The 14,594-nt window shown below is 39.1% G+C and overlaps 1 protein-coding gene across 13 annotated transcripts in view; it reads left to right on the top strand.

Annotated features, from left to right (window-relative positions):
• The window catches only part of LOC135108286 (cAMP-regulated phosphoprotein 21-like), a 143,562-nt gene extending 129,753 nt beyond the window's left edge, over window positions 1–13,809 (top strand). For 8 of the 13 annotated variants that reach the window (XM_064019077.1, XM_064019079.1, XM_064019076.1 and 5 more), the window contains 6 exons: window positions 106–367; window positions 595–823; window positions 1,625–1,811; window positions 8,093–8,260; window positions 8,460–8,745; window positions 8,907–13,809. In XM_064019077.1, coding sequence (XP_063875147.1) covers window positions 106–367; window positions 595–823; window positions 1,625–1,811; window positions 8,093–8,260; window positions 8,460–8,745; window positions 8,907–9,193 — 1,419 coding nt within the window. In that variant the 3' untranslated portion in view covers window positions 9,194–13,809. Of the gene's footprint in view, window positions 1–105; window positions 368–594; window positions 824–1,624; window positions 1,812–4,188; window positions 5,240–7,037; window positions 7,403–8,092; window positions 8,261–8,459; window positions 8,746–8,906 lie in introns of those variants that run through there. The other 5 variants (XM_064019075.1, XM_064019082.1, XM_064019080.1 and 2 more) reach the window with 5 other exon arrangements.
• Window positions 13,810–14,594: the final 785 nt, after the last annotated feature.

The raw sequence follows: 14,594 nt of genomic DNA, 5'->3' as shown, positions 1-14,594 counted from the left end.
ATAGGTGTGATTGTGAGTGAGTGTACATGTGTGGATTGAAAAATTAAATGCTATTTTACTGTTGTGAACATTCTAGTAGCCAAATATCCACATTTCACATTACAGCCCGTGTACTACATGCCAGCAGGGAGTGTGGGCAACCTGAACGGCTCTCTCAAATATGTGTACCCTCAGTATCAGATGGCTCCAGTACAGGCCCCTGCAGGGGTACAGGGTCCAACAGGGGTACAACCAACAGGAATGCAGCAAGTGCAGGGGATACCTGCAGTGCCAGCTGTGCCTCCTCTGACTGGGGGTGTGCCAGCAGCCCCTGGACCTCCCACAGCCCATCACCCTTCTATGGAGCACAATCCAGCTCTCCCTCCAGGTGAGTCTTTGGGGCCAACATGTGTACTGAGTGTAAGTAATTGGTATTTCAATCTATGAGCCAGCCAAATTTCTTGTTCTCTCTGGTCTGTACATTGATCTCACGAAAGTGTCAGAAGTTGGTTTACCTGCTATGTCAAGTTACACACACAAAGATACTGTCAGGCAGTGGCTCTGTAGAGTTGAGAAAGAACTGTTGTTAGAGTTGTTCCCTCTGTTATGTGTCAGGTGGTGGCTACCTTCCAGGGGGCTATACTGTGGTCACCTACCCTGCTGCTGGGAGTGTGAGTGGGACAGGCAGTGGGCAAGAGGCTGGGGGCACCACATACTACTACCAGCTGCCTTCAGCACCAACAGGATCTGGCCTTAGTGCTCCCCTTCCTCCAGGCCAGCCAGTACCTACCAGTCTCCATCAGTACACCATTACACCCTCTACCACAACCACTACCTTTCCTCAGTGAGTTATTGTACTGTAGTGTTTTTAGATATTATCATTCTGAAGTTTTTAACACTGCACTTCTTTAAAAAACATTCACATTAGTGTAACATGAACTACACATGAACTAGAAGATGGCATTATAAAGAAGTCCTATTTTATTTAAATGTCATACGTGGATAGGAATAGCCTCATAATGATAATGAGCATAATAATAATGAGCTGCCTTTTATTTTATAGAAGTTATATGAATAGAAATCTTTCATAACATATGTTAGGATAAGTAATTGCTGATGTAGCATTGTGGCACAATTCCTTTGCGAGAAAGAATTGCATTTGTTTTGCCAAGGATATTTTTTACTTGTCGTCATTTCTCATGTTCATAAATGATATCTTGTCAAACTCAGTTCCTTCTCTGTTTGCTGATGACTTGCATATTTCATTTATGTTGTCACACATCTCCAACATTTTGGAGTGTGTGTGTGTGTGTGTGTGTGTGTGTTATAAAATAAGGCCAGAAAAACTTACCTCATTCTTCAAAAAACATAATCCTTGTCATTTAATTTATTGTCCTTATTTTCATTCACAGTCTCTCCCATCTTTTGCAGTCATAGATAACCTCTTTCCTAATGCTCATCCTTCTCATATCTTCCTCAAGACACTGTCTCCAGATGTTTTTCAGTCTTCTCACTAGTCTCCTTCCAACTATCTTTATTCCAGTTATTATTTATTCATGCTGCATATAAAAAGATGACCTTACATGTAACTATCCCATCTTCTTTATCTTTTCCAAGGATGTCTTCATTATCTGTTATCCTACAGGATGGGGAGCAGCTTAGGTTACTACACAGCAAGTGGCTTACCAGGTGGGGGAGTGTACCAGGCAGTGGGTGGCATGCAGGGTGTGTCTGGAGGGATGTACAGCTCCCCTCCTGGCCCTGCCCCAACTGGCCATGCTACAGCTGTGTCCTACAGAGCACCAACTCCTCCACAGACTCCCAGTACCCAGGTGAGCTATGATGTCCCATTGTACTCTACTTTTGCAAGGTGAGCTGTAAATATTGTACATCAGCATTACATTTAGATCACTTAACTGTCACTTGGTAATTGATTCTTAGTTCCCTCATGCAATGAAATCTCCAGTTTGGTGACTGATCATTGCTGGAAAAATTATTAAATACCCAGACTTGCCTCATTCAAGTGTAAAAGCTGAACTCAGCTGGTTCTCAACAGTAACTGGCTCAGTTTTTCATATTTTATCCAAACTCAAGTTTTATCTTATTGCTGAAAGAAAAATTATGGTAGGGTTAGTTAGCATCAAAGATAACATTATTGTGAGTAATGTGCATTAAGCTTGTCCACTTCTTTTCTTGATTTCTGGCCTCTTACTTTTTGCCATCTCATCCACAGTTTAATTATTTTTTTCTTTCATTCATTATTCAGCTACATTTAGTTTACAAGCATATCTTATCCTTTGCAGAATTTTTTTTAATCTTTCAAATAATGAAGTGAAAATATTTATTTCATTTTCTTCATCATTTAAACTGCAATCACAGTAAATTTATTATGAGTGCAATGCTTTGGCTCCAAAAGTGAAGAATGGAGGGCAAGGTATTTTGAAATTTGACATTGACTTTAATTCCACCAAACTCTGCAAAGACTTCACTCGAAAAATCTGTCTGCATCACCATGGATGGGGATCAACCAACTAAACCAATCACAAATGTAGGAGGCTGACCATCAAAGCCTATAAAACCTTGCAGTAGAGCTACCTACCAGTGCCATAGGCCAAGACAAAAAACAAAAACAAACAAAAAAAAGCACCAAACTGGAAGATTTACTGTATGTACAATCTTAGCTCATGTATTGCTGTTTATTCCATGATCTAGCTTAAAACATATTTTTATGTAATGCTGCTTTTTAAAGTGAGGAAAATTTTTTTTTTGTATACTGCAATATTTGTCTTTTCATTCCATTGTAGTTAGAAATGTTCATATTTTCTAGAATAGTAAAATGGAGTTAAACTTGCTATAATGAATGTCTTGCATTGTCTTATTCAGATCCTGTAAAAGAAGTAGAATTCAGTGACTGACATGGTGTGTGAGGAAATATCTATTCCATCAACATCATTATGTGTCTCTAGGTTATTTCTGTTACTCATGTCACTTCCAAAATTCTTGTGGGCATTGCCTCATGAACATAGCTGTGTGCTTATGAATGTGGAGAAAGTGCTTCCTAGCTCAAAACAGAGTAGTTCCTTTGTGATGACAGTAGATGTATGGTGTGTGCACGCACAAGTGTGTGTGTATGTGTGTGTGTGTGTGTGTGTGTGTGTTTGTTTGTTTGTTTTTGTGTGTATCTGGGTGCGTGCATGTGTGCGTGTAGTTCTTTTATGACAGTAAATGTAAATATGTGATGTGTGTGTGTGTGTGTGTGTGTGTGTGTGTGTGTGTGTGTGTGTTTGTGTGTGTGTGTGTGTGAGCTTGTGCTTGTGTGTGTGTTTATGGGTGTGGGTGTATGCATATGTGTGTGTGTGTGTGGGTGGGTAAGCATGGATGTGTGTGTGTGTGTGTGTGTGTGCATGTGCACACACACATGTGCATGTGCCTGTGTGCATGCACACACACTGCAACAGCCCTGGTCCTCAGTAGTTTTGGGCAGCTTTCTTTTGTTGCATTATACATAAAGTGATAAGCAGCTTATAGCATGTCTGGTGCTTGAAGTGATTACTGGCTTTACTTTGTTCTTCATTGTAAAATGAATATACACCTATATTTTTTGTTACATTTGCTGTAATAACATTTTTAACATTTTCTTTTGGGAGGGAATACACATGATGAAAAGTTTCACATTCACCACCTTTGAAAACACAGTGAAAATCCACACGGTGGTAATGTTCATCAAGTAATGATGAGATGATGATCTCATTGATTGATGATGATCTCATGATTGGAATGTATTCATGGTGAAAGAAAATGGGCAGACATGGAGATAAATGGAGAGATAAGATAATGAACTCCATTTGGGTGGCCTGGAATAGACTGGCAGCCAACGGAGATGAATGGGGAAGGTTGGTAGGAGGCATGGACTGGGATGGACTCATAGAGCCTGATGATGGTGATGATGAGAGGTGATATTTGTTTATTGTCATGTGGCAACTATCAGAGGCTGGTATCTTTCAAGGTTGCCTGTAAAACTTTCCACTTGGTCCATGTTCAGATGAAATTGAGTTCTTGTAAGTCTGTGGTTGATCAGTTAAATTTGGAGTGTAATTCCTATAGACTTTCATCACCCACAGTAAGTACATACATTATTGGTTTGACTGACATACCGTGCAGTTTTATGCTAGATGCCCTTTCATGATGCAACCCTCCCAATTTATCCAGGCTTAGGGCTGGCACTGAGTTGCACTGGCTTGTGCCTTAGTGGCTGCGTTCATGGGTGCAGTGAAGAAAGACACATGAGTGACTGGTGTAACAGAAGATGCAGAAGACAGACTAAGGTAGAGATGGGTGATTTGCTGTTGTGACCCCCAAAAGGGAGCAGCCAAAAGAACTCCATAAACTTTCATGTCAATATGGATTTTTTCAGCCAATGGCAATTAATCCCAGGAACTTGTTTGGAAGGATTCTTGTCTTTTTTATTTGTTATTTTTGTGGAGAAGCAATTATGGAGATTATTGCAAATGCACACATTTTGTGATAATTTGTAGATTTGTTTTCATACCTAATGTGACATTTCTCATATTTATATTTCTCTTAGAATACAGATGCTTGTAAATAATGTCCAAAAGACTGTACATCTACTATGTAGAATAATTATTTGTAAATACAGTGGAACTTCGGTTATCGAACACCTCCCTTTTCGTACAACTCAGTTTTTTTAACAAAATTTTGTACTCATTATTGCTTCAGTTGTGTTATGATCACCTTCATTTTGGCAGTAAGTGGGTTGCTCCTCTCTGTGTCACTCTGTAAGGCTTCCCTCACTAGATGGGTCTAAACAGTATCTTCTGATGAGTTTTGTATCACTAAGTTCATTCATTACATCCTTTCTGTATAAATAATTTATGAGCTGGAGATGTGAAGCAGCCATCTTGACTGTGGGAGCGTCTGTCATAAGCCGCTAAGACAGTGTAGACTGGTGTCTGGAAATGGATGAATCCATTTTACATTGATTCCTATGGGGAAAATTGTTTTGATTTTTTGACATTTTGGATTTTGAGTGGCATTCAAAAATTAATTAAGTTCAAGAACCAAGGTTCCACTGTATTGTTCTGTAGTAGTACAGTAGTGTGTGTTTGAAGTGACTATGTAGATGTATGTGGTGGTTCATATGTTTAACAGAATCTGCAGCCCGTTTATGGCTAGCAGGACAAAGCAGCCTTCCCATGTGCACTCTGAGCTCTGAACAACATACTGTTGTTGTCAGCTGCAAATATATATTGTAAGTTGAACATGAATAATTATATAGGTTTTTAAATAAGTAACTAGATAAAGTAATCAATATATTACACATTATAAAGCAACTGGTTACATTAAATGATAATTGATTTTTAAGGAAAAAGGTTTAGCTTTGAGCTTAATTTGTCCTATTAGGTCACCTCACCAGGAAGATGGAGTTGTTCAAGAGAATGACAATTCATCAGAAGCATGTAAGATTATGGAGCCAAGATTGATCTTAAAATGAAAGAAACTAAGCCCCTCACAGCTGTCTTAGGAGGGTTTCCAAGCTATTTGGTGCTCTTATGTAGCCACAGCACTAATGTGGCCCTTAAACATCATTCTAAATCAACTGCTAGATAAGTACTGTGTCACCTTAAAAGTGTTGAAAAATGCATCACTTCTGGCTATTTCCACACACTCCTTCATGTGAAATTTTCTTTTATTTATTTTTTTTTCTATTTTATAATTTTATCAGTTTATCATTTCTGTCTATCAGTGGCAATGGTGATGATTTTGTACATCCATGTAGAGAAAAGTGTAAAGTGTAGGAATGTGATGGCTCTACCACTCACAATGAGAGGCACCCATGCACTGGAATTGTATCATGTGGTGTAATCAACCTAGAGGAGAGGAACCTTAATAGCCTTGACTGACAGCCTCCCTAGGGAAGGTCACCCTGAAGTCAGACCTACTCCCCATCAGAGACAGGCATTCATGAAGGAAACCTTATGCTCCAAGCACATGCTAAAAACAACAGGAAATGGGAGAGACTTATAAGCTGTCAACTTTGTAAGGGAAAATAAGAGTTTAACAAGGTGATGATATAGAATAAAAAGTGGCTCAATAGTGTAGTGGTCAATACACTCAGCTTATTACCAAAATTCACATTCCTGGATGGGTGAAGACAACTTGGGCTTATTTTCCTTGATGATATAGCTACTCCAAGGGTAGAAAAAAAAAAGGATCTTGTGATCTGGCAGCCATTATGGTCTGAAGAGCCAAGGCACTGTACTTTGTTCTTATACAAGATAAGGAGTAAGGAACATAAGCTGAATAGTTGACATTATAACTTGTCAATTCTAAAATATCCCAAAGCCAATCCAGTGTGACAGGATGTATGGCTTGAACCCCTCTCTAACCACCAGGACATGGAAACAGAAGTGATCTTGTCTGAATGATGTTAGTGGTGTGAGCAGAGTGAATGGTGAGTAATGAAGTATAGATGGGAGACTTAATGTAACCAGTAAGGAAAGAATGATGCACCCTGAAATTACATGGAGAGAATGTGAAGGAATGAAATGAAGGGGATATGTAGAATTAAGCTGGGGTAGATGCTATATTTGTAAGAGAGAGAGAGAGAGAGAGAGAGAGAGAGAGAGAGAGAGAGAGAGGAGAGAGAGAGAGTTTGTTTGTAGGAATAAAATTTGGTTGTAGAAGTAATGACTTCTGCCTTTGCCAGCCTTTTGTTAGAATGACAAGTATCAGCATGAGAACTGTTAGTTAATGAAAGCAGTAAGATTTACTTTTATTTATATGAGGTGTATGTTATTTTCTTAATTTTGTTAAGTATTTCATAGCAGCAGTGAACTTCATTTTCAAGTATTTTCTTCTAGTGAACATGTAATATCTTAAGTTTGTTACTATTTTGAATATTTTATTAGTTTTAAGTTAAAATATTCTCATATTTTGAATATTTGAGTATCTAATTTGGGTTCATATTTCACAAAATAAACATTACATACAAAACATGCATCTCTTCATGTCTTAAGTATCAGTATTCTACCTCACAGAACACAGCATTTACTCTGCCCACACTTCATTCACCTGAGACAATGAGACCTCTGGGACAGTCTGATGCTTATGGCCAATTTTTTGGAAGCTGTACGGTTCCCCTGGGCAACCAAGTAAATTTTAGTAAATACCTAACTAACTCTAATATCTGTTCCTTATGTACACCTTTAAAATACAGAATAATTATTTGAGAGTTGCTTTTATATCTGGAGTTGCAAAGAAATGACAATTGGAAGCATTCATTAATTGCTTCATGTTGTTGAATTGTCTTTAAATATTCAGCAGATCACATGATCAGTAATGTTAATGAGATTATCCACATAGTGTGTGACAAAAGCTGGAAGACAACAGAAAACATCTTTAATTCAATGAAGTGCTTGCTCTCTCTCTCTCTCTCTCTCTCTCTCTCTCTCTCTCTCTCTCTCTCTCTCTCTCTCTCTCTCTCTCTCTCTCTCTCTCTCTCTCTCTCTCTCTCTCTCTCTCTCTCTCTCTCTCTCTCTCTCTCTCTCTCTCTCTCTCTCTCTCTCTCTCTCTCTCTCTCTCTCTCTCTCTCTCTCTCTCTCTCATGATATATTAAAGAGCATGCACTTGCTGAACCAAAAATGTGCCATGATATTCCTACTTTTGTGACACTCAGTGTACATGTGAAAGCACTTTAGTTGTGACAAAAATATTTCACAGAAGCTCATATGCACTGTGCTCTCTAATATCTGGATACAGGATGTTTTCCAACCAGATTTACTCAGAATGATTATGTAAGCATTGTGGAATACAATTATGAACTTCAGAGTAAAGAAACCCTCAACAGGTGCCTGTAAAACAAATAATTCTTCTACACATGCAGTGTGCTAAGTAAGAAAGAAATATAAACAAATTTAATAATTTACAAAAAATGACATACAAGCATAAGTACATAATCTTGTAAATATGAGACTGTCATGAGTGTGCCATATGCTGCAGCACAGAGCAGAGTTCACAGTGACTCCAGGAGAAAGACAGGTTACCAGTGTCCCATTAAATCCATGGTGATGTGGTGATCTCTGGTTCTTTGTAGGGCATGAGTTTAAGCCTGGGGTATGTGAGTGGCGGCGGTGGGGGGGCTGGGGTAGCGCCAGCGGGAGGGCAATATATGGCTATGGTCCCCCCCCAGCAGCCCCCCACTCCCACATCCCACGCCCCTCCCCCCCAGCTCTTCACCACCTTCTTTAGGCCTTCTGTCCAGGTGGGTAATAGCTCCTCCCGCATGCCAATGCTGCTGGAAGTAGATTTGTGGTCAGTAGCAATAGTAGTGGATCATATGGCATGACTTCAGTAGATAGCAACTTGTATCATGGTGTCTAACATTGTTGCCTGATGCCCAACTCAGATATCTTTCCCAGCATGAAAGGTGAGTACAGTAGTAACTGTTATCTCTGTCACAGATGATGGGAGGATCAGCAGGCACCCCTCCCCCTCAGTCTGTGCTGCAGTATGGAGGTGGACCTGTGCCACCCTCAGGACCTCCAGGGACAGTGACCCCCCACCCCCCAGTATTTGCAAAGCCCTACATGGGGCCAGCCATGCACACCATGATGCCCGGAACCCTGCCAGAGCAGGCTGGGGTGGGAAAGGAGGACAAGAGGCTGATGGCTATGACCCAAGGGGTGGGAGGGGCCCCTGGTGGCCCTGCTGCCCAGCTCCTGGCCAGACCATACTCCATCATGCAAAGTTAGTGATATTTTTATTTATTCTCATGAAGTTTACTCCCTTATTTGCTTCTTATGTCCCCTTGAGTAATTTTTTTCACATGTAGAAAATGAAATAAATATCACCTGTATTTTTAAAGACATCTAAAGAAGCTTTTTTTAAAGCTGTGTCTCCCCTTCAAGGTGATATGCGGATATTTGGGGGGACAAGCGGGCTTCCCAATACAGGTGGGATGAGTGGTGGGAGCCTGGCAGGTGGTGGGGCTCCAGGCCCCCTGCGGGCTGGGCCCCTGCTGCTGGCTGGGACACGACCCAGACACCCCAATGCCTTCACTCCCACCCCACTTGCTCCCCTCAGTCTAGCAAGACCGCCCAAAGTGCGCAGACAGCGGTCACGAACTTCTTATACTCGTAACTCGGACGTTATGACACCTCAAATGTCAGTGGAAGGCCAAGAGTCGAATGAATGAAATTGTTTTCCTGCTTTCAAGCAGTTATCTCCAACCAAGCTTTTACAGTGGGATTGATAAAATAATTAAGTTGAAGTATGTGATCCTATCACAAAATTTAAGATGGATTTCCTATGTAGGTGCTGCAGTGAGGGTTAGTGACAGCCTTATGTAGTGTGAGTTGTGTTATAATATTCAGCCACCAGCCAGTGGGCAGCTGTGGTGTAGTAGCAGACTTGTGCATCTGCTACGTGTGATGGGTATGATCCTCTAACACCTGCATAATATCTACAAAACCTGTGGTCTTATAATGTAATTTATTCTAGTGTTTGCTGATGTAGTTTTTTTCAAAAGTTAATAAACATAGATTACAGGAAATGTATCAGTGACAACACGAATGCAAGAAATACATGAAGCAACTTGAGAATACTTGTATATTAAAAATACCATAATGATAATAAGTTCAGAGCTGTGCATATAATTTGCTGTGTGCTAGGAGTGGAAAATTTATGACTAGTTTTGTTTATGATGTTTGTTAAGTGGCCATTGAATGGATCTGAGAGTGAAGGATACTTGATGACATCAGTAACTAACAACATTGGTACATACATCCTTCCACCCTTACCACTACTACCTCCATCTCCACCAAGGGTACCTCACCTCCCTCCCCACAGTTGTGCATTTCCGTTGCCTCTCATCTACTTGCTGTACATAAAATGTTGTTATGTTATGTTTTGCTAACAGTCAACAAAGCTGTGAAGAGGTATTTAAGGCTGTTAATAATATTTTATCATTTTAGTTTGAAGGGGATCAGTTATCATAAGGATGTCCTTTGAGAACTTATGACAGTTGTAACCCAGGAGAGGGAGTTGGTAATGTGTTATTAATGGTAGAACTTTTAACAATTTTCAGACTTTTGCACAATATTATTATTATGTATGGGAATGTCTGGTGAATTGGAGTCATGAAGAGTGAGAGTAGGAAAGCTGGAAGTCATCAGAACTGAAGATAATTGTTTAGTAAACATGAGACATCTTTCATTGTTATATAAATTGTTTGACATCATTTCAGAGTATTATATTACTGTGTTATAGAAAACAGCTGAAATTAAACAGGTTATGTTGTCATAATCATCTGATAAATAGGTACTTACTATTAAATTTGTTGGAATGTTGGTAATTAAGAGTCAGACTAATGAACATATGTAATTGTTTTAATCTATTTTGAATTACTAAATTCCTCTGCTCTTTGATTAGTATTGGAAACTTATTCAGGAAAATGAGTGTATACAGGTTTCAGTCAGTTGCAGCTGTAATTCGTTGGTAAATATATAAATTTGTCACCTTATCGACCCACTGTCAAAAGCTCTTTTGTAACTGGTAGTTAACTCTTTTTACCTGCTCTGCAGCCTGCCATGCACTTTTCAAAGGTATTTAATGATGCAGAAGTCTTTATTATTCACTATTTTTGTACAGCTATTTGAAACACTTGCCTACTGGTTGCTTTTCATAGTCATTGATCTAGTCTTCATGTGCTGATCAAGTCAAAGGTGCTGAGCTGAGTTCATATTGCTCATGTGTACAGAACCCTCGTGAGGAACACTGCTCAGCGGAGGAAGAGAAGGGGGCTCTTACATCCCTCCTGTGGTAATTGTGGAAACTGTGAGGAACAAAGGAATCTATGAGTAACATTTTGTGACATTAAACTCAGATGAAAATCGTGCATATGTGTGCACCTTGGTAGTATGTACACACTTCTTTGTGTGTGAATGTTTGAGTGTGTGTGTGTGTGTGTGTGTGTGTGTGTGTGTGTGTGTGTGTGTGTGTGTGTGTGTGTGTGTGTGTGTGTGTAAAAGTTAGCTATGTATGTGTGTACACGTATGTGTGGATGTGTGTGTGTGTGTGTGTGTGTGTGTGTGTGTGTGTGTGTGTGTGTGTGTGTGTGTGTGTGTGTGTGTACCTCTGTGGATTGTCCAGCAGCTGGCAACATCCCCTCGGGTAACTGGATCAGCCAGAACACGGGACAGTTAGGTGGCCATCCATTCCCTCCTTCCAGACCACATGGTGTCAGGTGTTGATGAGAGAAACATATATACTATATTGTTAAGCCTATAGAGTGCGTCCAGCCTAAATGCTCTTGGGTCTCTGTAAGTAATGTGTCAGAGAAATATAGAAACCTCAATAGTCATCATAAAACGAAAAACAAAAAAGAAAAAGAAAAAGAAAATATCAATGTAGACAAAGGTCCAGCTGGCACTGTGATCATCTAGGAAATCCCTTCAAGCCAGCTAACAGCAACAGCAAGATTCACCAACCTCGCAAATCCAAAGAAGAATTGCCTGACACAAGATCCTCTTTGTACTCATGACCCAACACAACTCTTTGTTTACAACTTTAGCCTTGTTTGTGCACATCCTTGTTACTCCTGAATGAATTAAATTGGCTTGTTTTTCAAACTCGCTTGAGTAGGATCACAGGGATGTTTTATAGATGTTAAATTACCCAAAGTAAACCAGATGTAGTGACCAGTTTTTTTTTTATGTTATAATTTCTTTGTTTTCACATTAATAAGCTAAATATATTCAGTATTATTTGATAATTATTTACAAAACATACAAGAGACACATTCTATACAACCAGAAGCTTGAATGCTACTAGTTAGGCACAAATTTAAGGTAAAATATTTAGATTTTTTATTTGTAAATGGCTGTGTAGGATACATTAAACTTTAACCTCACCATTCAGTATAAAACTATGACAAATTTTGGATAATTCACTATCTAAAGAACATCCCTTTAGTGCTTTCTGTTCACAGAGAAAATTTCCTGTTTGTTTCACAGTAGGATAAGGAGTCTTACAGGTCTTATGTAGTCAGGTTCTCTCGTACCCCAATGATCTCGTTCCCTAGTCATGTATATTGTTACTTTTTTTTTCTAGGAGCAACACAAGCTACTTGCCAAAGTGTACAAGTAAAGAGATTAATGCTGTTGACGTGAAATAAAGAACATAACACCAATTAAAATGTCACAACTGAGTTATCTCTTTTTAAAACATATCTTCAGTTCTCCCTTCACTTTAGTCTACCTGTTGAACTCAATTATGAAACAACAATAGGACTGTCAAGACACCCCTGCCAATGGGCTTGTTTATTTGGACACAAAAGAACAATAAAATCTTCAACAATCAGAGCTGAGGATATTTCTGGGTTGGGAATGGCTTACTTCAGCTTCCTGCCCTCAACAAAACAAAGCAGTACTGTGGCTTTATATATACAAAAAAAAAAAAGCAATGCCAGTCAATGTTTGTGGATTTGATGTTTGTTTAATCATTCTGAAAATGTTGATATTTAAGTCTATAGGCATAATAGTGATCATGTCAGTAATGTTTCTTTTCAGAATTGAACTCTGTGCTTCAGTCATCTTTTTCTTTTTCATCAGTATAAAAAATCCTTGCTAAATCATGTCAGCATAGCTGTCATCGTGTTCCGCTGACATAATTCATTAATTTTGATTCAGACCTGCCTTAACTAATCTTCTGAATGGGGCCTTTGTATTTGTATTGTGCTTGTTTACTCACTGGCCCTGGGCTTGTGAGATGCTTCCAGCCCATCACCTCTCCTCCCCTAAAGTAACTCTCTCTCTCTCTCTCTCTCTCTCTCTCTCTCTCTCTCTCTCTCTCTCTCTCTCTCTCTCTCTCTCTCTCTCTCTCTCTCTCTCTCTCTCTCTCTCTCTCTCTCTCTCTCTCTCTCTCTCTCTCTCTCTCTCTCTCTCTCTCTCTCTCTCTCTCTCTCTCTCTCTCTCTCTCTCTCTCTCTCTCATTGAGTCATCAGTTGATAGTAATCCCCTTTTCCCAAGTCTTTCTGAGTAAGCTTGGGTGCTACACTCACCCAAGAGCTTGCTAAATGAAATGAGACTCAGTGGATACAGTCAACTGAGTGAATATGAATTGAGTGACATGAGTTGCGTCCTTTCACAAAAGTATAAAACAAGATGTTAAGTTTTTGTGTTATAAGATTGTCATTTTTTTTTAATTGATATAAAACTAGTACTCATTAACATATGAGGAATCTGCCTTTTTAAATCTTTTCTTCATTGACTTTATTATTACCTTCAGTACTTTGGCTAATTATGCAAGTTTGTATCCTTTATTTCAGAATACTAATGAGAACCATGTGATTTACATTGGCCTGTGGTGATGCCACCACAGCCAAGCTGCAAAAATTAAGTTATACAGCATTATGTGAATCTCAAAGTTTATATATAGTATGTTATGCTTTGGGTGTAAAGCAAGAGTGCCAAGTAGAGTAATCAGGGCAGACAGTTTAATATGAAGTTACTATGTAGATATTTCTTACCACCAGCTCTATGGGTCCTTAATTTTACAGATTTTCACTTGCTTGCATTAAGTCCCCCTCTTCAGGTTCATTATTCACTCACATTAACTCCATCATCATTCTTAAGTGCTCCAACACTATGTGACATCACCCGCAGCTCACATTTCTCCCCAACTCCCTTCCTCTCCCCCTCTCTCCCGCTCTTGTTTTCAAAGTTCAAGTTTTCTATTGCATCTTTTTATGTGTCGCGGTCAGTCTCGCCCACATGGGGAACACACTGCAATAAAGATGTTATTATTCTTTAATGAGTTAATTTCAGTATCCTAAATATACCAGAAAATTTATGACCATGAATGCTGCGCCATTTTTTAAAATCATCATGATCTCAAAAATTGTATAATAACTAGGTACAATGACTACAGTTTTAATGAGTACATTCCCAAGAACTGATTCTGACAGGTTTGTTAAAGCTGCTCAACTTGTCTCCCTGAATCATCTCAAAGTGATACAGGTAAGTCTCTATTAATTGACTGATAGGAAATATGGATACTCATAAGACTATTTCAATTCCAATGTATACAGATATTTAGTGAGATGTAACTTTCAGTCAGAAAAGGCAAACTTCACACTTACCAAGTGGAACTATATATTCATAGTCAAGCAACTCCAAGCATGGGAATGTGAAGTGATAGCCTTATTAGAACTTATATTTAGGTATCTTATATTAATTCTGCAATGGTTACAATGAATTTTAGAAGAAAAACACCTTTTCTGAGTTTGACCACAACTTTTTAAGACTATTAGCCTCATTGGAGGGCCAGAAGAGTGATAAGACAAAGGGAGATAGTGTTTCTAGCTTGTAGATGGAAAACTTGCATGAAGATACATACATATTCCAGAATTGATTTCCATGCGTGTTCCACATTTATTAAAAGAGAGAGAGAGAGAGAGAGTTGCTATGCATCATATACATATAGGGTTATTTTTACAAAGAGATACAAAGATTGGCCTCTAGGTGAGAGGTTTATTATGTTAGGGAGTGATGAGGTAATTTTTAATGAGTGGTTGACATCGTCAGCTTTTCAGCGTA

Source organism: Scylla paramamosain, chromosome 17, assembly GCF_035594125.1.
Source record: "Scylla paramamosain isolate STU-SP2022 chromosome 17, ASM3559412v1, whole genome shotgun sequence".
NCBI classification, from domain to species: Eukaryota; Metazoa; Arthropoda; class Malacostraca; order Decapoda; family Portunidae; genus Scylla; species Scylla paramamosain.
This window is presented reverse-complemented; position numbering and strand designations above follow the sequence as displayed.